Source organism: Martes martes (genome assembly GCF_963455335.1).
Source record: "Martes martes genome assembly, chromosome: X".
In the NCBI taxonomy this organism is placed as follows: domain Eukaryota; kingdom Metazoa; phylum Chordata; class Mammalia; order Carnivora; family Mustelidae; genus Martes; species Martes martes.
Genome location: NC_137897.1, coordinates 91,779,728 through 91,804,798, shown reverse-complemented (window position 1 = coordinate 91,804,798; position 25,071 = coordinate 91,779,728). Strand labels below are relative to the sequence as shown.

At 40.8% G+C, this 25,071-nt stretch overlaps 1 protein-coding gene across 1 annotated transcript in view; it reads right to left on the bottom strand.

Annotated features, from left to right (window-relative positions):
• Positions 1 to 547: 547 nt before the first annotated feature.
• Positions 548 to 25,071, bottom strand: part of DOCK11 (dedicator of cytokinesis 11) — a 186,329-nt gene continuing 161,805 nt past the window's right edge. The window contains exons 46-53 of the mRNA XM_080795085.1: positions 20,756 to 20,878; positions 17,745 to 17,858; positions 16,956 to 17,102; positions 7,914 to 8,124; positions 7,406 to 7,596; positions 6,728 to 6,828; positions 4,984 to 5,122; positions 548 to 1,032 (exon numbers count right to left, since the gene is read on the bottom strand). Of these exons, the coding sequence (XP_080651211.1) occupies positions 910 to 1,032; positions 4,984 to 5,122; positions 6,728 to 6,828; positions 7,406 to 7,596; positions 7,914 to 8,124; positions 16,956 to 17,102; positions 17,745 to 17,858; positions 20,756 to 20,878 (1,149 nt within the window). The 3' untranslated portion in view covers positions 548 to 909. The remainder of the gene's footprint in view (positions 1,033 to 4,983; positions 5,123 to 6,727; positions 6,829 to 7,405; positions 7,597 to 7,913; positions 8,125 to 16,955; positions 17,103 to 17,744; positions 17,859 to 20,755; positions 20,879 to 25,071) is intronic.

Genomic DNA, 25,071 nt, shown 5'->3' with positions numbered 1-25,071 from the left:
GATCAGCGGTGGATATGTATTTTGACTCCACCCACCCCCAAATGCTGCAACTGTCCAGTTCTATCAAAATACTTGCTAATCTTGTACACAGACAAAAAAATAGTCTTTACAAAATGCCTCCCTGACTCTTCTACTTTGAAAGCTTTGAACTTGCATAGGATGTTCTGACTGTAAATTCTCAGAAATGTTTTATTCAGCTTTGTGGATAGCCCTAGATGATGAAGCTTTGGGGGGCAAAGGCCACTTCCTGGGGCGAGCTAGGTCACACACGAATCCCTTGTCCTGGAAGGCACAGAGAGACCAACTTGGTCACCCAGTGTCACTGCATCAAAACTTGAAGGAACAGTAAGTTTGGTATTTCCACGTATAGCCATCCTGGTTCCTTGAGCCTCGTTTTGACTCCTAGCAGGCGGGAGTTCCAATTACCTCCCCAATTTGAAATATCCATGTTTTATGGCAATTTTATCAATTTTTTTGTCTCCAAGGATCAGTAGGATCGTGAATTGAGCTTCCTGTCAAGAAAAATGCTAAGTTCAAAGTATTATTTCCTTCACTTCTAATTACAAATAAGTTTAACCTTTTATTGTGTTCCATTATACAATTTTACACAGTACCATTATGATCTGAAGCAATAATTAAGCAAATTGAATGAATGGTTTTGAGCTCTACTTCTCCGTATACAGATTTACCTAAAAAAGTACAAACCAAGCACAGTGGTGCAATTTTCCAGGCACTTTCAAGTTGCTTAACTATTTACAAATACGTAAGCACCCTGTTTGAAAGCATGAAAATTTTGGTGTCAGGAAGAAACACTCCACGTCTATCAAATCTTTCCATTTTTAACATTTGCACAGCTCCGATTTTTCCTGAGAAAGGTCAGTCTCATTGTCACTTGGGATCTACACGTCCTCAGATTTCAGCAGTGTATCTTGGGGAACCATAACCTCGGTCGCTCGATGTACCGCTAATTGCACAAAATACATGGAACGTGTTGCTCATCCAGGGGGAATGGATCGTGTCTTCTTGTAATATCTAAAACAAAAGGGAAAAAAGTCTGCATGTTTATCACAAAGCAAAACAGCCATGGTCAAAAAAGTATGTGTATATGAAATTACAGGCAAATTTCAATTTGTCACTGACATGGAGCTATTCGAAATGACATAAAACAGAAAGAGCGAAGAATAACATTACCGACTTCAGTCTTCAAAGCTGTGTTACAAAGGCAGCGTAGCAAAAAAGCAGAGAAGATCTGGTTACTCATTAAGAAAAACAGAAGATTGTAAAATGCAAAATTCAAGAAAAAATGAGAGGCAATGCAATCTTTCAAATATATATATATTTAAAACCAATGATCGTAACAAGAGCTCTAAACCGTAGCTCTCAGAATCACTGGTGGGACTTTTCCAACACACAGATACCCATGCTGCTTCCCTGGAGACTTGGAAAATATTCTTAAATAAAGTCACAAGTGCCTATTTCTATTCTAAAGGCACACGAGAACTATGTGAGCTGATTGACACAGAAGGCTTTTCACGGAAATGAAGAACTTCACACATATGAGATGTAAATTTTATATCCCATAAGCATATAAACATACATTCATATTGGTATAGATGTTTTTAAAACTTTCCATTTTGTGTGATCAAATAAGCTTGATTAGATGGAAGGAAAGAAGGGGCGCCTGGCTGGCTCAGTCGGTGGAGTATGTGACTCTTGGTCTCGGGGTCGTGAGTTCAAGCCCCACATTGGGTGTGGAGCCTACTTAAAAAAAAAAAAAAAGAAAGATGGAAGAAAAGAATACCATACACATCACATCCCATCTCTTTATTGTATGATTCCAACTTAGGTCTCAAACTTTCACTACCCTGTTCTCAAGTTAGCTTTGAAACTTCAGTATTAAGCCCACAAACTGGTCTATGGTGACAGTAATGAGTCATATCATTTGTGTTGCTACAAAGTAGGTCTTAGAGAAAGTCTGTAATAGAGAAATTTCCTCTTAAAAAATCGTAACTCATGACACTAATCTGGAAGCCGAGCGGAGGTTTAAGAGATGACTAATTGTTTATCCACACCTGTCAGATGTGACAAGACAATATGGGACTCACTGTGTAGAAAACAAAACATACCAGACCCTACAGTGGCCACCACTAACTCTAACTAAGACATCTGCAATTCGTCATTTGAAGATAATATAAATTCCCTTTTAATTTTTTAAGTCCCCTTCTTTTATTTTTTTAAAGATTTTATTTATTTATTTGACAGAGAGAGAAGGATCACAAGTAGGCAGAGAGGCAGGCAGAGAGAGGGCGGGAAGCAGGCTCCCCGCTGAGCAGAGAGCCCGATGTGGGGCTTGATCCCAGGACCCTGAGATCCTGACCTGAGCCGAAGGCAGAGGCTTAACCCACTGAGCCACCCAGGTGCCCCTTTAAGTCCCCTTCTAAAAGTCAAAAGCTTGAAGAAGTTTTACAAAGGACTGTATCTTTCGATATACTATAACAGATTACACTGAAAAGGGTGAAGAATAAATTTTATATATATATATATACACACACACACACACACACACACACACAATAAACATATTATATATACACACACACACACACATAAGATATATCTTTTGTCAAGTAATCATTTATGGGGCACAACAGAATAATTTATATTGCACTATCCAGTATACTTTATTTTATTTTCCTTTGGGAAATAACGTATCTCCAAGTGTAGGACTGAAAAAAGGCTCCATTTTGTGAGAATCTAATAGAAAACGCTGAATTATAAAAATTCACTATAAAGTCAATGGTTAGGGCACACCTATAAACATGATGCATTATGACGGGACAGCTTACATAAACATAAACCAATAGAAACTTCAGATTTTTTCAATAAAACAAGACGAAATCAGACAGGGAGACAAACCAAAAGAGACCCTTAACCATGGGAAACCAACTGAGGGTTGCTGGAGGTGGGGGGAGATGGGGTAAGTGGGTGACGGGCGTTAAGGAGGGCCCATGATGGAATGAGCCCTGGGTGTGATAGAGCACTGAATCACTGACCTCTACCTCTGAAACAAATCACGCACTCTGTGTTAATTAACTGAATGTAAATAAAATTAAATTTAAGAAAGAAACTAAGATTTTTTTCTGGCTTATCTAACAACATATAATTTCAAGGGTCTACAACAGTGGTCTCTCCAATTCAACAAAAGCCGCGGTTTAGGGAATCAAATGAGACAGACAGAAAATGGGACAGCAGATCTGCAAAACCCATGCTTCGCGGTGGGGGAAAGAACTGTATAAAATGGCCGCTCTACATATCCTGATCACTGTCACAACAGTAAATTAAATAATTTGTTTCCCATTTGAGTAGATCAGAGTTTAAGGCTAAGTCATGCAGTTGCCTGGAAACTAGGATAATTGCAATGTACTACACATTGGCTTAAAACAATGTGTCATTGTTGTATCTTTTGTGAAGGATTTTTTGCTGATTTTCTATGGAATATGAAGAGCAGAAATCCGTAACACTGGACAGCTCCTCGGAACTATCTATGTCATCCGTTTGCCTCAGAGCAGCGATGGCACAGAAAGGTATACGCCCCTCTGCTACCCACAGGCTGAGTTTGAGACGCAGAGAATAAAGGAAGTGGCATGACTTCCTGCCTTCCCCGTCCTGACCACCTGGTTGCTTCGAGACCAAAAAGGATCTCTGAACACTGAACCACAGAGGGGCACCTTGGAACAGTTGGTACTCCCTCCTAAATGGGCTAATAGAAGTAAAGATGGCCAAAAGAAGAAATGGAACACTGATTCCAGACTCCTCGGGCCAACAAGATTCCCAGACACGGAGAACGGGCAAGGAGGGGAGCGGGGGGTAAGCAGTCTCACTGAACAGATGGGATGATGAAGGTCTGGCTGGCTAACTTCTTCATGCTGAGAAGATGACAATGGCTGGAAAATGAGACTCCTGGTCATTCAGTGCAACCTTGTGCTAACTGTAACTCAATTTCCCACAGCGAGCAATTGCTGAAAGGCAGCTACCAGGACAGAGAAGGTTCTGGAATGAGCTTTAACATGTGTTCTCTACAGGGTTATAGGTATCCTTGTTTCTTTGAAGAAGACTTGCTTTCTTCAAAATTCAGAGTTTGAAGAGTTTCTGAAACAAATATTTATCTTGGTGGCTGTTTCCATGAGTAAGGAAATGAAACTTCACAGGCTCAGTTGCTGAGGGACTAGATCATCGTGCTGGGACTTGTACAAACGTGTTGAAGACACTAAAATACTTGAGTGACAACTCATGTACACAGTGGTCAGGACTCCAGCATCAAAATGAAGTTTCCCAGGATAACCCAGGAGTGCTCGCGTTGAAGACAAGCAGGTGTATAGAAGTCCTGGGTGGTGCGGGGGACGGAGGGCTGGCAGGCTCAGGTGTATGAAAGTTCTAACTACTTCACTGTGACATAATGTGGCTGTAAGTGGTGAACAGGTCTTGGCTTCTGAATTTTTAGGTTGCAGTTAGCTGCATGGTCATGAACACTCTGTCACAGATGAAAATGCTAAGACATTTCTCAAATTTTGGAAGCCTCAGAGTATGTCACCTAAATGATAGTATCTGTAGTTTTTTACGGCCAAGACAGATATACTCTTAGGGGTTTGGCTCCTGTGCCAATCATCTCACTCCTTTAGGACCCTCCTGGAGAGACTCTTACCCGTGTTTCCAGTAGATCCATTCAGCAAGTTAACTTCTAACAGCACCGTGGCCCAAAGAACAAAATGGCTTATTACTGATAATTGCTTTAGCAATTGCTTCAGGTAATTATTTTAAATTCGATTTGCATTATATCATTTAAATGACCAAAGATAATAGGAGCAAATCTGAAAACATAGACGGACTAATTTCAAGGTGATACATCTCGAACGACTAGACTCTGCTAAGTACACCTGAGGGGCCCCAGGTCATGTTTTCGTTTTCAACTATGTAAATACTTGCCTGCTCGTGGATAATGTCAGACAATTCTTTCACCATGTCTCTGAAATTTGACTTGAGCCCTTCATGGTACTCAATTTGATCTTCTTTAATTAGCCGCTCATTTAGTTCAAGGGCAATGCTGCATGCCTGTATGAATTTCCTGTGGACAAAGAGCAAAGATAAGGGTTTCATCATTTATTCCTAGAAAGTCTTATTGACCATCAATTTGATATTCACTTTAACTGTGGCTTGCCTAGAGGGAAGACTAGAATCCTGTATTTTCTCACTGCGTCTTTGCTAATGCCATTTCCTAAGTCCGAAATTCCTTCTTCCTTTCTTTCCCACCTTTCCCCTCAGGTTTCTTGTCTCCTTTAAAACCTGGCTCGAAACAGTGACCTTCCAGAAAGACTATTTGCTCAGATGATATTAAATCATGATATTAAATGATATTAAATCAGCTGATATTAAATCATGATATTAAATCAGCTAAAATTGTACAAACATTAACTCGCATCTGTAGATAAAAAGTCATGCATTCAAAAATAATTTATTTGGGGACTACTATGTCTCCCGTATAGTGCTGGGTGTTATAGGTAGGAATTATCTGTCCTGGGCTGGGAGTGGGGACAAAGATGGGGGGCGGGGTGGAATGGGTGAAATTGGTGAAGGGGATTAAGAGGTACAGACTTCTTGTTATAAAATAAATAAGTCCCAGGGATGAAAAATACAGCATAGGGAATATAGCCAATAATACTGTAATAACCTTGTATGGTGACAGATGGAGTGACCACACAGCGTGGTGTGCACTGCGTGATACGGGAATTGTCAAATCGGTCTGTTATATGCCTGAAACTCATCACACTGTTTGTCAACTATACTTCAATATTTTAAAGTAATTAAAAAAAATTTTAAAAAGCGAAAAGCCTTTGTCCGTCATTCACGCGTTTGTGTGTAATATCCATGACGAGAGCAAAGGTCTTAGGGGACAAAGTACCTCATTGCCCATTTGGTTTGTATCCCTGTCATAGCAACAAGTAGAATCTCTCTGCACATGTCATGCATTAATAAATATTGGTGAATGAGTGACTACTGGTCACTCTGTAAGCCAGAATAGTTGATGACACGCAGACAGGAAAAGTAAATGAAGTAAGTCGGGAGCAAACGAGTGGCTGAGTTATCATCTTTCCTCTTGGCCCATTTTACTCAATTGTCTCTCTTATTCCAAATGTAAGCTTTTCAAATATATTAAACAGACTGTTTTCTAATGCAAGACCATTCAGACATGCCCTAGCTTACTGGGATGCTCACTTGAGTCATGGTACCGTGTGGCCTTGGACCGGCAGAATCCCAGGCGGAAATAAGAACACAGGACACATGCAAGCCTCTCCAACCCTGCCAGTTCAAGTTTTGTTCCTGCCCTAAACGGTCTGAAATGCTGTAAGATGAAGTCAATCAGGTGGAGGAGGAAAGCACAGAATGAATGCAGGCTTGCTTTTGTGCCACAATATCTAAAGGGATAAAGGAAACTGGCATGTTTCATCTCTTGGGACACTAGGACGTCGTTAATGACCCGCAGTGAGAAAGACAGCGTGCATTTCCTTGCTGCTTAAAGTACCATTAGCAGGTCACCTAAATATTGTAAAAGAGAACGGTGAATGTCCTTTTTTTTGGGAGGGATGTTACTAGGTGAATATTTTGGTTTCTATGAAGAAGAACATGAGAATAAAAGGACAGAGGTCTAACGGGAAAAGGACATAGCACTTACCGAAACATGTCTTTCAACTCATTTACTTTCTTAGGTGGATACTTGGTAGCTTGACTATCATTTAAGAAAGCCCTTGCATATGCTAATGGACCAGCATTTACCTAAAACATGAAGGGAGAAAAATGAGAGAGTGGTTAGAACGTAATCAGAAAGTAATTTCTGTCCTTCTCTTTTTATTTATTTTTTTCAGATTCCATTTTTTTTAAGTACTCTCTACTCCCAACAAGGGGCTCGAACTCACAACACTGAGATCAAAGAGATGCACGTTCCCCCAACTGAGCCAGCCGGGCACCCCTGCATTTCTCTTAAAAAAAACCAAAAACCCTAAATACATTAAAAATCTGAGGACCATATTTACTCTTCTTACTGGAAGTTTATTTGAAAAAAATGACTAAAGCCAGTAATCTGCAAAGATGCTACTTGAACAAGTTTCTTAATGGCTTCAGCTCCAGAAACACAGAGCTTGGCTACCGTCGCAGGGCTTTACGCTAAAGTCTTCCGCCATAACGTGAAACTGATGGACACTGAGCCTCCTTTCCTTCTGTTCACCGAGAACAATGCATGGGTTTTTGCACTCACTAAGAGCAGAACACACAATTGCAAGTCATGCTTGCTCGGTGCCCTCAGGAAAGCGAGAACATCGGGAACCACTTAGGACGCGTTCAGCAACGGACCTACCTGCACCGAGACACAGCCTTGCAATTTCAGCTGGAGCTGAATCATGTCGACGTCAGCAGAGGAGCAAAGTTTGTTCAGCTCTGCCGTTTTATCTTTGATTTCATCAGTAGCAACATCGATGGGCTTTAAGTTGATCTGCTGTTCATAGCTGATAGGGATCCTCTTCTTCACATATGGGAAGGAGTTGGAAGCTGTTAAAAGGTTCACACTGATTTGTTATCTCGGAAAAAAATCCTCTGTTCCAACAGCCAAGTCAAAGGAAAAACTCCATTGTGCTGAACTGTCCCCACAGTGCGTTCTCTAAGCACCCCGGAGCAATCAGTCACCCATTACATAAGGGGTGACAATGGTCTATAACATCACCACGTTTGTGCAAGCTAGTGGGTGAGCAGCAGAACAGTGAAGGATTACAACTACACTTCACGTCCTCCTGCTTGCCACCTGCTACCGGTGCGCATCACAAAGAACCTAAGTCAAACAAAACGTTATTACGCAAAGTCCTACTTACTGGTCAAGATTGTGCGGCGTTTACACTGTTCTTCTATGCAACCTTGCTTTTTGCCAGACAGTGTGTAAGGAGCTTCAAAAACAAATCTGCTGATATTATGGTTTCTTTCAAACTCGGTCTTTCTTTCTGTGAGTTCTTTGTCATCAAAGTAGGGCTTCACATAAGTGACTTGGATATGAGCATATTTTGGATCGAGCTCTTTGGTGTTTACCTGTAAAGTAAGAAAGTTCTTGCTTTTACTTGGTGGAAGGGAAAAGTGGGGACAGGTAAGCCACTAACCCCTTTGGTATCCACTGAGGAACATGGTCATGAGTGTGTTCCCAACTGAATACAAACCCAGAGGAGAGCTTTGTACTTTTTTAAAGGATCATTTCCTTCTGGTTATAAGAAATTATAGAAACCTATTTGGAAGTTAGAGGAATGGGAGAAGAAAATAAAAATCGCAATCCTACCACTTGGTGAGTGCCATTATTCACATTTTCATATATTTCCTTCCAATCTTTTCTCCAGGCACATATTATTTACAAAGCTGAGGTCACACTAAACACTGTTTTGTAATCTGATTCTTTAAATATTATATATTTATATATATTATTTATATATATATTATTTATATATATATTTATATATATATTATTTATATATATTACAAAGTTAACTGTACGTTTGAATTCTACCTTGATAAAAACAGATAATGGAGAGGATTCTGAGAAGGGGGTAGAGCACCAGAAATCTAGCTAAAGCTTCCAACTGGTAGGAGAAGGCTTGGACAGAAAATTGCAGTCAATTTTGATTTTGGTCAATTTCAGCTCTTGGTCAATTTCAGCCTCTCCTTTCCTACTCCTCAGCCCCACTGGCAGGCAGCTGGCACATGTTCCTGGAACAGCTTGCGGGAGCCAGAGTGGGCAAGAAGGACCCCATCCCCTAAATCTTGGGGCCTGTGCTCCAACCTCTGTTTCTCATCATAGAGGTACAAAGAGGTTGTGGCCATTTTTTTTAAATTAAAAAAAAAAAAGATTTATTTATTTATTTGACAGAGGGAGAAAGAGAGAGAGAGAGAACACAAGCAGCAGAGCAGCAGGCAGAGGGGGATGGAGAAGCAGGATCCCTGCTGAGCAGAGAGCCCCATGTGGGGCTCTATCCCAGGACCCTGGGATCGTGCCGAGCCAAAGGCAGACACTTAATGGACTGGGCCACCCAGGCACTGCCCCTGCTGTGGCCATTTTTGTTGTACCTGCCTGCCCTGGCTGAAGTGACTTCCAGGGGATTTAAAAGATCTCTCCCTTTTATTTTTCTTTTTCCCCTCTTGGGAGCCAGACACTGAAGACAAGGACACTCAAAAGCAACAGCATAAAAAAAAAAAAAGCAAAAGCATACAGGAGGGAAATTGGAAACTCACCACACACACCCGGGTAAGGTGCAGGTTCAGAAAAGACCTGAGAAGACCCTAAATTTACACCTCAGGCTGATCCATGGCACAGAGACAGTCTAGAATAATTAAAAACAAAACCCAGCAAATCCTGGGAAAGGGGGAGAATCTGATTTCCAGAATGACCACCATATCAGATCCAAATGTCCAGTTTTCAACAACAACAACAAAAAATCACAAGGCATGCGAAGAAACGGGAAAGTTTGGTACATTCAAAGGAGAAAAATAACCCAATGGAAACTTGTCCACAAAAAAGACCAGAAAGTAGACCTACTAGAAAAAGATTTTAAAACAACTGTCTTGATGATCAAAGAACTAAAGGGAGATGTGGAGAAAGTCAAGAAAGCGATTTATAGACAAATTCAGTATCAGGGAAGAGGGAGAAAACCTAAAAAGAAACCAAACAAATTTTTGGAGCTGAAAAATATGATAAATAAAATGAAAATTCACTAGAAGGATTCAAAGATGGATTTGAGCAGACAGAGGTAATAGAGAACTGGAAGATACTACAATCAAGTTGGGGGCCCCTGGGTGGCTCAGTCAGTTAAGCTACTGCCTTTGGCTCAGGTCATGATCCCAGGGTCCTGGGATCAAGTCCCACATCGGGCTCCCCCTGCTCTGTGGGGAGCCTGCTTCTCCCTCTGCCTCTGCCTGCTATTCCCCCTGCTTGTGCTCTCTCTCTCTCTGTGGCGAATAAATAAATAAAATCTTAAAAAAAAATCATGTGGAACATCACCCAGTGGACCAACACACACACTGTAGGACTCCCTGAAAGAAGAGCTGGAAAGGAGCAGAGGTAATATCTGAAGAAATACTGTGTGGAAACTTCCCAATGATTATAAACATCCAAGAAGATCAAAAGATTCCAAGTAGGTAAGTCGAGGAGACCCATATTGAACCACACTAAAATCAAAGTGTCAAAAGCCAAAGACAAAGAGAGATTTGTGAAAGCATCAAGAGAGCAATGACTCATCACAAATAATAATTTTATTTTCTATATAATTTAAGGGGCTAAATGTTTTTAAAATTATTAGCTTATTTTTTTGGACACACAATGTACAATGATATAATTCTACAACATCAACAACTGAAAATGGTAGGGATGGGGCTATTAAAGCAGCAGATTTTTTGTATGGTATTGAGGTTAAATGGGTATAAATTCAAATTAGAGTGTTATAACTTCAGGATGTTAAATATAATCCTCATGAAAGCCACAAAAATAGAGTTGAAGAATACAGTCAAAAGGAAATGGGAAACAAATTTAACTAGTTCACCATAAAAATTAATTAAACAGGAGAGAGTAATGCAAAACATGAGAGACTAAATAGATCTAAGGCACATAAGAAAACAAATAACAGAATGAATGAAATCTCTCCTTATCAGTAATTACTTGAAATGTAAATGGATCAAAATGTAATCCAAAGAGATTTATAGAATGGATTAAAAAATTATGATCCAACTATATGCAGTCTACAAGAGATTTATTTTAGATCCAAAGACACACAGGGGCTGAAAATGAAAAACAGAAAAAGAGATTCCATGGACATAGTAACCAAAAGAGAGCAGGGGTGAATATATTAATATTGAATGAAACAGACTTCAAGTTTTAAGAGTTCACAAGAGACAAAAATGACACTGTATATTGATAAAAGGTCCAGTACGGCAAGAAGATAAAACAATCATAAACATCTATACACCTAATAACAGACCATTAAAATAAACAAAGCAAAAATGGACAGAACTCAAAGAAGAAACAGTTTTACAGTAACACTTGGAGACTTTAATACCCCACTCTCAATACTAGATACTGCAAGCAGACAGAAGTAAGTAAGGAAGAAAACAGAGGACTTGAAGAACATAATAAACCAACTACATCTCACAGACATATATAGACTACTCTACCCAACAACAATATGCTTTCTTCTCAAGTACATATGAGACATTTTCCAGGATAGATGGCATGTTAGGCTACAAATTGAGTCTCAAAAGATTTAAAAAGACAGATATCATACAAAGTATCTTCTCTAACCACAATGAGATAAAGTTAAAAATTAATAACAAGTAAAAATGGAAAATTTATAAATCTGTGGAGACTAAACACTTAAAAAGATTCAAAGAAAAAAATGAAAAAGGAGATTAGAACATCCTTAGAGATAAAGGAAAACTTATAGGACACAGCAAGAGCTGTGTTAAGTAGGAGATTTATAGTGATAAACACAACATTAAAAAATAGGAAAGATCTCAATTCAACAACATAATTTTACAACTTAAGGAACTAGAAAGAGAGGAACTAAACCCAAGGCTAGCAGAGGGAAGGAAATAAAGATTAAACAGAGGTAAATGAAATAGAGAATAGAAAAATAGAGAAAAGCAATGAAACCAAAGTTTGGTTCTTTGAAAAGTCAATGAAATTGACAACCTTTAACTAGAAAGACTAATAAAAAAAAAGAACACTCAAAACTACTAAAATCAGAAATGAAAATTACATTACTACCAATTCTATAGAAATAAAAAGGATTATAGGAGAGCACTATGAGAACTGAATGCCAACAAATTAAATAACCCAGATGAAATGAACAAATTCCTAGAAACACAAAGTCTACAAAGACTAAACCATGAAAAAAAAAAAAGAGAAATCTGAATAGCTCTATAGCTAGTAAGGAGACTGAATCAGTAATCAAAAATTTTCTGATGGGAGCCCCTGGGTGGCTCAGTCAGTTGGGCAACTGACTCTTGATTTCAGCTCAGGTCTTGATCTCAGGGTTGTGAGTTTGAGCCCCATGTCAGCTCCGTGCTGGTTACAGACGCTACCTTAAAAAAAAAAAAAAATTCTGGGGCACCTGCATGGCTCAGTCAGTTGAGTGTCTGACTCTTGATTTTGGCTCAGGTCATGATCTCGGGGTCATGGGACTGAGCCCCATGTCAGACTCCACGTTCAGTGTAGAGTTTGCTTGAGATTCTCTCCCTCTGTCCCGTCCCCTGTCTGCTCCCTTTCTCTCTCCAATAAACAAACCAACCAACAAACAAACAAATAAAATCTTAAAAAAAATTTCTGATGAAGAAAAATCTCTGGACCTGATGTCTTCACTGGTGAAGTCTACAACACACTTAAAGAAGAACTATCCTCAACCCTTCTCAAACTCTTCTGAAAAACTGAAGAGGAGGGATCACACCCTGACTCATTCTATAATGTCAGTATTACTCTGAAACCAAAGCCAAAGATATTACCAAAAAAACCCCTATACTAATACCCCTTATGATGCAAAATCCTCAACAGAATACTGGCAAAGAGAATTCAGCAGCATATTAAAAGAATAATATGCCATGACCAAGTAGGATTTATTCCTGGAATGCAAGGACGGTTCAACATATGAACATCAATCAAGGTAATACACCACATAAACAGAATAAAGGGAAAAAAAGCCCTACATGATCATCTCAATTGATGCAGCAAAAGCATTTGACAAAACTCAACATCTCTCATAATAAAAATACTCAATAAACCAGGAACAGGGGGAATTTCCACAATCTAATCAAGGGCCCCTAGGAGAAACCCACAGTGAACATTATACTCAATGCTGAAAGGCTGAAAGCTTTTCCTCTAAGATCAGGAACAAAGCAAGGATGTCCACTTTTGCTGCTTCTTTCCAACATGGTGCTGTAAGCACCACTGAACTCTGCACATAAAAATGGTCAAAGTAAGAAATGTTCTGTGTATGTGTAACAAAAAACACATTTTAGTTATATAGTTCTATATGGTCATTAGCATGAATTTTTTTTAAAAAAAGACTTTATTTGAGAGAGAGTGTGAGTGAGCACAAGCTGAAGGGGAGGCAGAGGGAGAGGGAGAAGCAGCCTCCCCGCTGAGCAGGGAGCACAATGTGGGGCTCGATCCCAGGACCCCAGGATCACAACCCAAGCCGAAGGCAGACGCTTAACTGACTGTGCCATCCAGGTGCCCCGCTCATTAACGTGACTTTTAATGGATATATGGATAGACACGATTTACTGGATCAGTCCCTTATCAACAGAGTCTTAGGTTGTTTCTCAACATTTTGTGATTGCAAACAACGCTCCGAGGGACATCCTTGCATCTAAAACTACGAGCATTATTTTCGGATTTATTCCGTAGCATCAATTCCTAGAAGCGGCTTCCTTAAAAGATTTACATGGTAGCAAGGATTTTGATATACACGACACAACTATCCTACAGGAAAGCTTACCCATTTGTACATCCACAAGCAGTGACTGACATTGTAAGAGTGGGTGCGCTTGATGACATTAGTCCTATCTTGGGTCCTCTGGTCCTCCAAAGGGACCACAGGAAAGCAGAATGGTTCTCTTCCAGAGGCATAAACTGCAGTGGTTATGGACCATTTCGTGAAAAGCTTAAATCCCATGTTAAGAAGCTACGCTGCCAGAGGCAAATCTCAGAGCTGTCCCTGCTGGACAGTCGTCTGCGGGCCCTAGATACCCTCCCCTCCATCAGTCTCCCCATTCACCCAACGCTATGCCCAGGCCCTTCTTTCAGTGTTTTCCCAGTTCAGTTTGACTTGGGCCTTCGCTGTTGGTGACTTTGTCAATGTTATTCCAACTGATGATATAGCCCTTTTTCGTGTTTGGTGTGGAAAACAAAAATGGAAACAAACAAATGAAAAGACAACAAAAACCTCTCGGGGAGCAGTCTCTATACCCTTTTTTTTTTTTCCCTCAGCAGATACAGGAGGACAGCCAGGGGACAGAAAGTTTCTTAGCATCTTTTAACTTCTTCAAACCCATTCTATTTGATCTTACATGAAAATCTAAAAGCCTAGCTCCAGAAACCTTAATCTTCTTTTCTCTCCCAGTCACTAGCTAGATTTCTCTACAGAGAACAAACTGGGGACGCCTGGGTGGCTCAGTCAGTTAAGTGTCTGCCTTTGGCTCAGGTCATGATCCTGGGTCCTGAGATCGAGCCCGGGGTCCGGCTCCTTGTTCGGTAGGGAGTCTGTCTTTCCCACTCCTTCTGTGTGTTCTCATTCTCTCAAATCAATCGATCAATCTTAAAAAACAAACAAACAAACAAAAACAAACTGGTGGTTGCCAGAGGGGTGGGGAAGGGGGGGATGCACAAAATGGGTGAAGGAGAGGGGTAGGTACAGGCTTCCAGTTACGGAATGAATAGGTCACGGGAATAAAAGGCACAGCACGGGGAATACAGTTAATGACACTGTAATAGTGGTGACAGGTGGGAGTTGCACTTAAGCATGGCATTAAGGCATAAACTTGTTGAATCACTATGTTGTGCACCTGAAACAAATGTAACATTGCATGTCAACTAGACTCGGGAAAAAAAAAAAAGCTAAGATCTTTCCTAAGAGAACTCAGGAGATGGTTGAGGTAATTATCCAGGCTAAGACAAAATACAGAAGGGAAACAAACAAAAAAAAGAGGTCAAGCCTTATTTTAACCTTATAAAAGTAAAATATGTATATGGTAAAACGTTCAAACCATACATAAGGGTATCCATGAAAAGTCAACAATTTCTTGCTGTGTAAGACCCTAGTCCCTCTCCTCAGGGGTAGGCACGGTTAACAATTTCGTGTGTCTCATTCCAGAAATTTCCTAAGAATACACAAGTTATTGTGAACATCATTTTTTACACCAATGTGATCAGCCTAGCCATGATTTCCTGCACCTCACTTTTTTCCCTGCTCAAGAATATATCTTGACAGGTTCAAATCGACACTTCTAAATAAATCTATGTAAATTTTTTTTAATGCATAGGTCACTATATCCATTTTGTGGGTAATACCATTTCTTTAGCCATATGGACATTTAGATTGCTTCCAGCTTGCTCTATAAACTTTGCAGCCATGAACACCTTTAATCATACATCTTTCTGGTAGTGTATGCCTACAGGATAAAATCTTAAACACTCAGGGGCTCCTGGGTGGCTCAGTGTGTTAAGCACCTGACTCTTGATTTGGCTCAGGTCATGATCTCAGGGTCATGAGATCAAGCCCTGGGTTGGGCTCCATGCTGCGGGTGCGGAGCTGGCTTCAGAGCCTCTCTCCCTCTCCCTCTGTCCTTCTCCCTACCTTAAAAAAAAACAACCTTTAAACGTGAAATTATTGGGTCCAAAGAAACATATGTTTAAAATATTGGAAAATATTGCCAAACAGCTCTTCGAACTGTCTGTGCTCTTAAGCAGATTTTGTTCTTTGGCAAGGTACAAGAGTGTTTTTAATCTTTACTTGCACACATCAAGACAGAAATAAGGACTTTCAAAGTAGCAACTGCTTATGACGTCTGTCGTCAATGGAGAATGACTCACATATTGTGCGTAACATAATGTCAGCAGTCCAGCTGCCTGAGAGTGGTTTGTCCCTAGGGCTGGCTCACCAGGTTTTCAGAGGCAAAGTCAGGCAGAAAAACTGCGTGTTGTTCAGGAAGCCTGGCTTTCCATTAACTTCCCATTTATAGTAACAGTTGTGCGGCAACGAGCCCGAGACTATCTGGATACAGGGAGATAAAATCTTCCGTTGTCTTAACTGAATAAATCACCACAAAATAGTGAAACTGATGAAGAAGGAAGTAGAGGGATGGTGTCAAATGTTAATGAACGTGGAACCTACTGGCAGATTTGCTTTTAAAATGTCTCAGGCGTAGAGTCAAGGTAAAACCATCTCCACGGGAGACAAGTCTCCAAAGCCAAGAGAGTGTTTTCATGACGGGCCGTGAACGGTCTTTACCATGGCCATGAGCTTTTTGCTCTGACATTGCCTGCTAGCTGCTAGGTCACCTGCATCCTCGTCACTCAGTAAGTATCACTGTGGCCTGCAGATCCCACGCTGGGTAGGTCCCTCCTGTCCTAACAACCGGCTCTCATTCTGGGCACATCTATGGCGACTAAGAATGGTCAGGCATTCCTATGGTGCTTTCCTCAAATGTCGCCTATGGCAAACGATGCATCTCTGGGGAAGAGGCTTTCTTGCTGGAACCTTTTTCATCCTGGCCTGCCAGGGCCTGGTGGGTTGGGTAACTTTTAGAGCAAGCCCAAGGGATCGCTCTTAAACGTACTTCATTGCACATGTAACTACTAAACTAAGGACAGCTTGAAGGAAATGCACTAAAGGCATGAGTATTCTCTCCACTTTGTAATGAGAAAAATGAGGCACAGAGAAGTTAAGTAACTTCCCTGTGGTCACCTAGCTAGCAAATGGCAAGAGAATGGAGATTTGGGGCACCTGGGTGGCTCAGTCTGTGAAGCGTCTGCCTTTGGCTCAGGTCATGATCCCAGGGTCCTGGGATCGAGCCCCGCGTCAGGCTCCCTGTTCAGCGGGGAGCCTGCTTCCCCCTCTACCCTACCCTCCTGCTCATAATCTCTTTCTCATGCTCTCTCTCTCAAATAAATACAAATCTTCAAAAGAAGAGAGAGAGAGAGAGAGAGAGGCGAATGGAGATTTGAATCCTGCTCTCTCTGACTCCAAAAACCCCCCATCCTTTCTTTCACTGTCTGGACAGGCTGTATTTCCATACTTCTCCCCCACCAGCTAAAAAAGGAAAAAGCCAGGAGTGTACCACGTTTGGAACTCACAAACGATGATTTCGAAACACAGGGTATACGTTACCTTGTCAGAATCCTGAATTATTTTAACATTCTCTGTGCCAAATTTTTCGCCATAAAGTTTCACGAGTCTCAGGGAAATCTCCGAGAGGCCGGTGAGTTTTGGTTCTTTATAGATGTACTCCTTCCCATCTTCTTCTTCAAAGAAAGACTATTATAGAGTGAAACACACAATCACTGATAGCCGGAGCAAGCAGAGCAGTTAAAGACAGCGCACGATGTAACTGGCAATAATATATTTGAAATATGTTTTCAATAGCACTGAGAGCCACGTGGCGTGTATTCACTCTTTTAATTTCGAGTAAGAGTTATCAAATTCGCCATTGCAGGGACATATCCTTGGTCTGAAGATTTCCCCACTAGGGTTTTTCTCATTCCCTGTCACACTTCCCTGTTTATTTGAAAGCTTGCAGGTATTAAATATAATAGATATTAATATAATTAATATATAAATATATTTATTTATCAATATTTAATATCAATATATTTATTTAAAATTATATATGTTATATAATATGTAATTAATATAATAGATATTAAATATACACTTTAAGAAGTTCAACAGAAAATGAAACTGAGGGAAAAATTCAAATCTTCCATGTTGTACTCTGAACTAATGGATTCAGATATGGAAACCAAAGTGAACTTTACACTCACAGAGGCTTCTGGCTGCTGTGATCTGCCCTCTACCTAGACAGACTCCAAGAACCAGTACCCGCTGCTGTAGCAATCTAGTAATTCAAAGGTGAATGTTTAAAAAGAAAAACAACTTCATGAGCGGAAGTATACTTACTTGGCCATAAAAGGCAACCCTGAAGAAAGTCCCTAAAAGTCTCTTTTTTGTATGCATAACCTCTAGAACTTTTGTGTAAGCTCCATGAAGAGTTCTATAAACTTGAGTAAGTTTCTGAAAAAGGAGGATATACAAATCAGCTTTGTCTTTTGGTTCATTACTAAATGGTTAAGACACATGCATGGGGTGGAGGGGGAGGTTTGGGGAAGCAATACGATTTCCTGTTCAAAATGGTTTTGTTAGGGTCCCTGCCCCTTTGTCACGATTAGACAAAATTCTTCAACCATGTTAAGTCTAAGGGCAGAGGGGTGTCTGGGTGGCTCAGTCATTTAAGCATCTGCCTTAGGCTCAGGTCATGATCTCAGGGTCATGGGATTGAGTCCTGCGTTGGGTTCCCTGCTCAGAGGGGAGTCTGCTTCTCCTTCTGCCCTCTGCCCCTCCCCATCACTCATGCTCTCTCTCTCAAATAAATAAAAAAATCTTAAAATTTTTAAAATTAAAATAAAAAATGCAGATATAAAAATAAGAGTATACGCCTCAGTGAGCACTGGGTTTACACAAGCTTACAGAAGTTTTCAAAGAACATTTTCATCTGTACATCCAGAAAAAGGGAGCATGTTGTGCAAAGAACATTAAGAATGTAAAAAGACAACCTATAGAATGGGAAAAAAATATTTGCCAATTACAGATCTGGTAAGGGTTTACTATCAGAAAACATAAGAACTCTCAGGGGCACCTGGGTGGCTCAGTCGGTTGGGCATCCAACTCTTGATTTCCACTCGGGTCATGATCTCAGGGTCATGAGATTGAGCCCCGTGTCAGGCTCCGAGCTCAGAGGGGAATCTGCTTCTCCCTCTCCCTCTGCCCCTCCCTCCACTCGTACTCGTGCTCGCTCTCTCTCTCAATAAAAATCTTTAAAAAAAATCTTAACCAAAAATAACCCTCACAACTCAACAACAAAAAGACCAACAACCCAATTTAAAAGTGGGCGAAGGTCTTAAATAGACATTTCTCCAGAGAAGACATGCAAATGGTTAACAAGCACATAAAAAGATGCTCAAAATCATTGGTCGTAAGGAAATACAAACCAAATACCACAATGGGATAACACTTCACGTCCGCTTCACAGCTCTAATGAAAAACCCAAAGTAACAAGCGTTGTTCAGAATGCGGAATGTATGCGTCGCCGGTGGGAAGGTAAAAGGGAAAGCAGTTTGGTGGTTACTCAAAAGGTAAACAAAGAATTATCCCACGAAACCTGGCAATTCCATTCCTAGGTATACACTCAAGATTAATGAAAACATATGGCCACACAGAAATGAATGTCTGTAACAGCAACTATTTATTATAGCCAAAAGGCGAAAACAACACAAATGTCTGCCACAGGATACACAGATAAACAAATTGTGGCATAGTCATGCGATGGAAAATCATTCTGCCATAAAAAGGAATGAAGTCCTGATCCACACTATGACTTGGATGACCTTTTAAGTATCAGGGTAAGTGAAAGAAGCCAGACACAAAAGGTCACATCTTCACTAATCCCTTTTGATGACACATCCAGAATAGGCAAATCCAAGAGAGACAGAAAGCAGGTCAGTGATTACCAGGAAATGGCGGGTGGGGTGGAGAGTGATTACTTAGTGGGTAGGGGGTGTTTTTCTGGGACCATGAGAATGTCTGGAAACTAGAGAGAGGTGGCAGGTTCCGAGCATCACATATGCACTCGATGATCCTGAACTGTACACTTTCAAATGGTTAATTGCATGTTCTGTGAATTTCACCTCAACAGAAAAGGGGAGCACAGAAACAGTTGAGCTCAACTGGAGGGAAGCTTTCCTTATCTTTATGGCTGCTATCTCTGACACTTTTCAGCCCATCCCATAAATATACAGAGAAAAATTACATACCGGTGTCCTAGAAACAATGCCTACATCTCATGTAGAACGTCAGGGGTTCTGCACAGACCTTTACAAGCCTCTAAGGAAATGGGAGTAGTGTCCCTACGAAAATATCATTTCCTTTCATGTGTAGAGAAGATATATTTTTCTTTCTTCCCTATTAGTTGACCAAGCAGCAAAATGCTCCCTGGGTTTCTAGTAGCCTTATCTTTAAGCTAGTATGAAAGTAGGTACTATGGACATTTTACAAAGGTTCTTAGGATGTAATGCTTTGATGAAAGGAGCAATGTCATTTCTTTTCTTCTTTTTTAAAAGATTTTATTTCTTTATTTGAGAGAAAGAGAGAGAAAGGGAGAGCACAGAGGGAGAGTAAGAGGGAGAAGCAGGCTCCCCACCAAGCAGAAAGCCTGACATGGGGCTCGATCCCAGGACCCTAAGATCATGACCCGAGCCAAAGTCAGATGCTCGACCGACTGAGCCACCCAGGTGCCCCACTACTAATCTTTATTAATTACCCTTTATCAACAGCTTTGGCTGGCAGACTAAATTGGAAAAAATCCTCATGGTAGGACGATTCCTAGTGTCTTAATTACGTCCCCCAGGTCAGCTGTCAGAAACTTTAGTCTCTCCATCGAACTAAAAAGAATAGGCTAGGCTTATGTCTCTTCTCAGGGCAACAGGGAAATTCAGAAGCTTTTTTGAGTGAAGGTTTGGTGAAGACAACACTGAATTTTTTACGTCCTGAGAGGAAAGGGGGGGAACTGCTAGATTAAAATGTTTTAAGAACCACTTATATAATCGAAACTTAAACTTATAGTCTACACGTTTTACCCTTAATTTCCTTTGGCAAATCTCTATGAATGTAAAGTCGGATTCTCATTTTAGGATTTCACAGGATTTTGAAGGATAGGAACTTTCAAATTAGACAAATATTTCAAAACGACACAGTTAAGTATCTATATTCTATAATCAAATACAAATGCCGTAATATAATGAACCTTCTAGTTTTCAGAGGATGCATAGTAGAGGGATAGTGACATAACTACATGACTGTTTTTTTTCCCCCAAAACATAGCTGAGGCCAATGATGCACATGTTTAAATGACTTACCTCAAATTCACGACGCTTCTCATAAATTGGAATGATCAACTTGGAAATCTCAGAAATTACTTCGTAACGTTCTGCTTTCCATAAGCCATCCACGCACTGTTCTAGCAATTCCAGCAACACTTCCTGCATTAAGAGCAAAACGCAATCAGGAATTAGAGATGGTTTGAGGGTTCTGGGCAAATAAATTCTGAGCCATTTCAAGTACACACAGAACAAACAGAACGTGCACCGAAGGAGCAGGGCTTATGCAACTCTACTTTTTAAATCAAATACTTGAAATACTTGAAATGGAAACCCTTCTCAAAAATAATGAAAGTAATCCCTGACAATAGTGAAGCATACCTATTTATTTCATTTACTCACACAATGAAGATGTTAACTGTACTTAAAAGTGTCACCCGTTAAGAAAGAGTATCTTTAAAAGGGGATGCATTATTTGTTCCAACTGGAGAATGAAGGTCTGATGGGATAAATCCCACTATGCCTCTGAATGTTGTTTCTTTTTTATACTGAAGCTGTATTTACGCATAATTTAACAGAATCTTTAGAAGATTTGAGAGACTGTGGACTCTGAGAAACAAACTGAGGGTTTTGGAGAGGGGGGTGGGGGGTTGGGTGAGCCTGGTGGTGGGTATTAAGGGAGGCACGTATTGCATGGAGCACTGGGTGTGGTATATAAACAACGAATTTTGGAACACTGAAAAAAATTAAATTAAATTTTTTAAAAAAGAAGATTTGACAACTTTCAAGCTCTTGTGGGAGCGATATGAGTGTTTATGAAAATGAAGTGATTTTGGTAAAGAATGCTTGCTTCCTAACTGTTGAACCAAAAATTGGGGGAAGGATGAGGGGATAATAGCTCAAGATAGAGATATCTGACCTTGCCGGAAAATAACAGTTGCAACAAATTATTTTATAACCATCTCATGTTCTCAACAATGAGAAGATGAAGCCTGTTACCCCGGCTAGCCAGAAGTCTTAACAAGTTTGTTTCTCTCTTGAAGAGATGAGACGCTCTTGAGATTTACAGAGCTGAATGCTAAAATGGCTCTTCTTTTTTCTTTTTTAAGATTTTAATTTTATTTATTTGACAGACAGAGGTCACAAGCAGGCAGAGAGGCAGGCAGAGAGAGGGGGGGGGAGCAGGCTCCCCGCTGAGCAGAGAGCCCGATGTGGGCTCGATCTCCCAGGACCCCGAGATCATGACCTGAGCCCAAGGCAGAGGCTTAACCCACTGAGCCACCCAGGCGCCCCTAAAATGGCTCTTCTTGTATACCCTTTAGGCAATTCCGAACTCAGCTTCTTCCTAAACTGGTTCTTTCACTTGTGTTTTTCCTATTCAGCCAAGGGCAACAGCCTATGAACTCTTAGCTAGAAGACTTAAGAGTCGTTTTGACTCCACCCCTGGGATGGGTTCAAGGGTGTCCCTTGAAAAGAGATACTGAAGTCCTAACCCCCAGTTAACTCAGAATGTGACCTTATTTGGAAATAGGGTCACCGAGGATATAATTAATTATGGCACAATCACACTGGAGTGGGGTGGGCCTTTAATCCAATATGGCTGGGATCCTTCCAAGAAGATAGACACTCAGGGGAGGACCCCATGTGACTACAGAAGCAGAGTCTGGAGTCGAGGAACGCCAGAGACCAGCTAGGAAGAGGCGAGGAAAGATTGTCCCCAGAGTGTCAGAGGGGAACATGGCCCTGCTGACACCCTGATTTCAGATTTCTAGATGGTAGAGCTATGAGACGATACATGTGGGTCCATTATGGCAGCCCTGGAGACCCAGAGCGCTCTCTCTCCACTCATCATCCTCTCATCAGCTTGTCGCCAACTTCTGCCAGTCTGACTTCTTTTTTTTTTTAAGATTTTATTTATTCATTTGACAGACAGAAATCACAAGTAGGCAGAGAAGCAGGCAGAGAGAGAGGAGGAAGCAGGCTCCTCGGGCTGAGCAGACAGCCCGATGTGGGGCTCGATCCCAGCACCCTGGGATCATGACCTGAGCCGAAGGCAGAGGCTTCAACCCACTGAGGCACCCAGGCGCCCTGCCAGTCTGACTTCTTAAATGCTTCTTAAATCTGACCCTTCCTCTCTACTTCCACACACACTGCTAAGGTTTAGGACTGCATTATTTTTTTGCTCACTGATCTTCCTGCCTCCATCCTGACCACTTATAAATCTATCTGCTGTAGGCTTCTGATTCCAAAGGCAAACCAGACCACGTCCCTCTCCCCTTCTTAGAATTTCAAGATGGCTGCCGCTTCATTCACATAGCAAAGGACAAGATCTTTCATCTGGCACATGAGGCTTGCAATAGTCCAGCCGACGCTTCTATAATTTCATCATTCATGGTGCCCAGTCTTGTACTTTATGCTCCAACAGCAAAGAGCTACCAGAAGTTTGGGGTACCACAGTGTGGCCCTCACTCTGTGCCTTTGTCCATGCTGGGCCTTATGCCCTTTACTCCCCTTCCGGGGGTTAACCCCTTTAAGATGGCTTAGATATCACCTCTTCTGGGATCCTTCTCCTAGTCAACACTAGATACCTTTTATCCTGCTCTGAGAATTCACTGGGTGGATATATATCCCTCTACTTGCCCATTATCTTTGTCTCTGACTTTCCAAATGGGCTGCGACTTTTCAAGAGTAGTAACAATATCTTATTTATATTGGTTTCCTCAGTCATTAGTATAGTGGCATCGAATGCTGCTACTTGGAAAAATGTATATTAAGATTTACTAGCCAAATTAGAATTCTTAACAACAGTGGGAAGGAAGGACTTTGGGGGAATTAAAAATCTGTTACAAACTAGTGAGTCGCAGAAATATAAAGCTGGCTTATAATAGGGAAAAAAAATTCACTGTACTAGACAGAACAAAGCGGGAGATAAGAGAAAACTGTACCTCCAGCAATAGATACAGAAAAAGCATTGGAAAAAACTCAACATCCCTTCATGATATTAAAAAAGAACTCTCAGCAAACAAGAACTAGAAGGAACCTTCCTCAGTCTGATAAAGGGCACCTGGGAGAAATCTACAGGCTGAACACTCTTCTCGTGTAAGTTTGAGAACAGGTCAAAATGTCCGCTCTTACCACTTGAATTTGACATGATGAAGGTGCTAGCCAGTGCAACCAGGCAACCCAAAGAGAGAAAAGGCATCTAGACTGGCAAATGTAAAAACGCCTGTGTGTGCAGATGACATGAGTGCATATGCAGAAAAGTCTCAGGAATACACAAACCCCTAAAACAAATACCTGTATTTAGCAAGGCGGCAGATCGGAAGATGAACATACAAAAATCAACTGAATGGATATATACTAGCAACAACAAACTGAGAAAGAAATCAAGCAATACTATTTACGGTGGCAGCAAAACATCAATCATCTACCAATAAATCCAGCAAAAGACTTCTGTCCTGAAAAATCACGGAACATCACTCTCCGTGGACTGATACCTAACTGTAACAAAATGCCCCCAAAACTTCCAGCAGGCTATTTTGAGGAAATTAGAAAAGAGGATTCTGCATTTTATATGGAAATTCAAAGGATGCAGACTAGCCAAAATGACTTGGGGGGAAAAAAAAGCTGGAGGGCTAACACTATCAGATTTCAAGACTTATCAACTTAGAGCAATCAAGATGGTATGATATTCATATCAAGATGGACAAACAGGTCAGTGCTAGGGAACGGAGTCGGGAAATAGGCTGCGCATACCTAAAGAACTGAAATTAGACCAAAGTGCCAAAGTAATTCAATCAGGCGAAAGGAAATTTTTTCATTTTCCCCCATATGGTGTGAACCATCTAAATATCTGCCTTCGACCTTGACCTCTATCTGATTCCAGGCTCAAAAATGAATTCTAGATTACAGACCTAAATATAACATGTATAGACAAAGTTTATAGAAGAAAAGGTAAGGGGGTGCCTGGCTGGCTCCGTTGGAGGAGCGTGTGACTCTTGATCTCAGGGCTGTGAGTTTGAACCCCACGTTGAGTGTAGAGATGACTTAAAAATAAAATCTGAAAAAAAGGTAGGACAACACCTTTGCAGTCTTGAGATAAGCAAAGATTTCTCAGACCAGACATAAAAAGAACAAACCACTAAAATGGTAAGTTGCACTTCATCAAAACCAAAACTTTTGGCACAATAAAAGACTCAATTAAGAAATGAATAAACAAATCAAAGATAAATCTGCAGCACATGTATCTGACAAAGAACTTAAAACCAGAACATATTTTTGGTTCACAATGGGGTGCCTGGGTGGCTCAGGAGGTTAAGGGTCCAACTCTTGACTTTAGCTCAGGTCTTAAATCT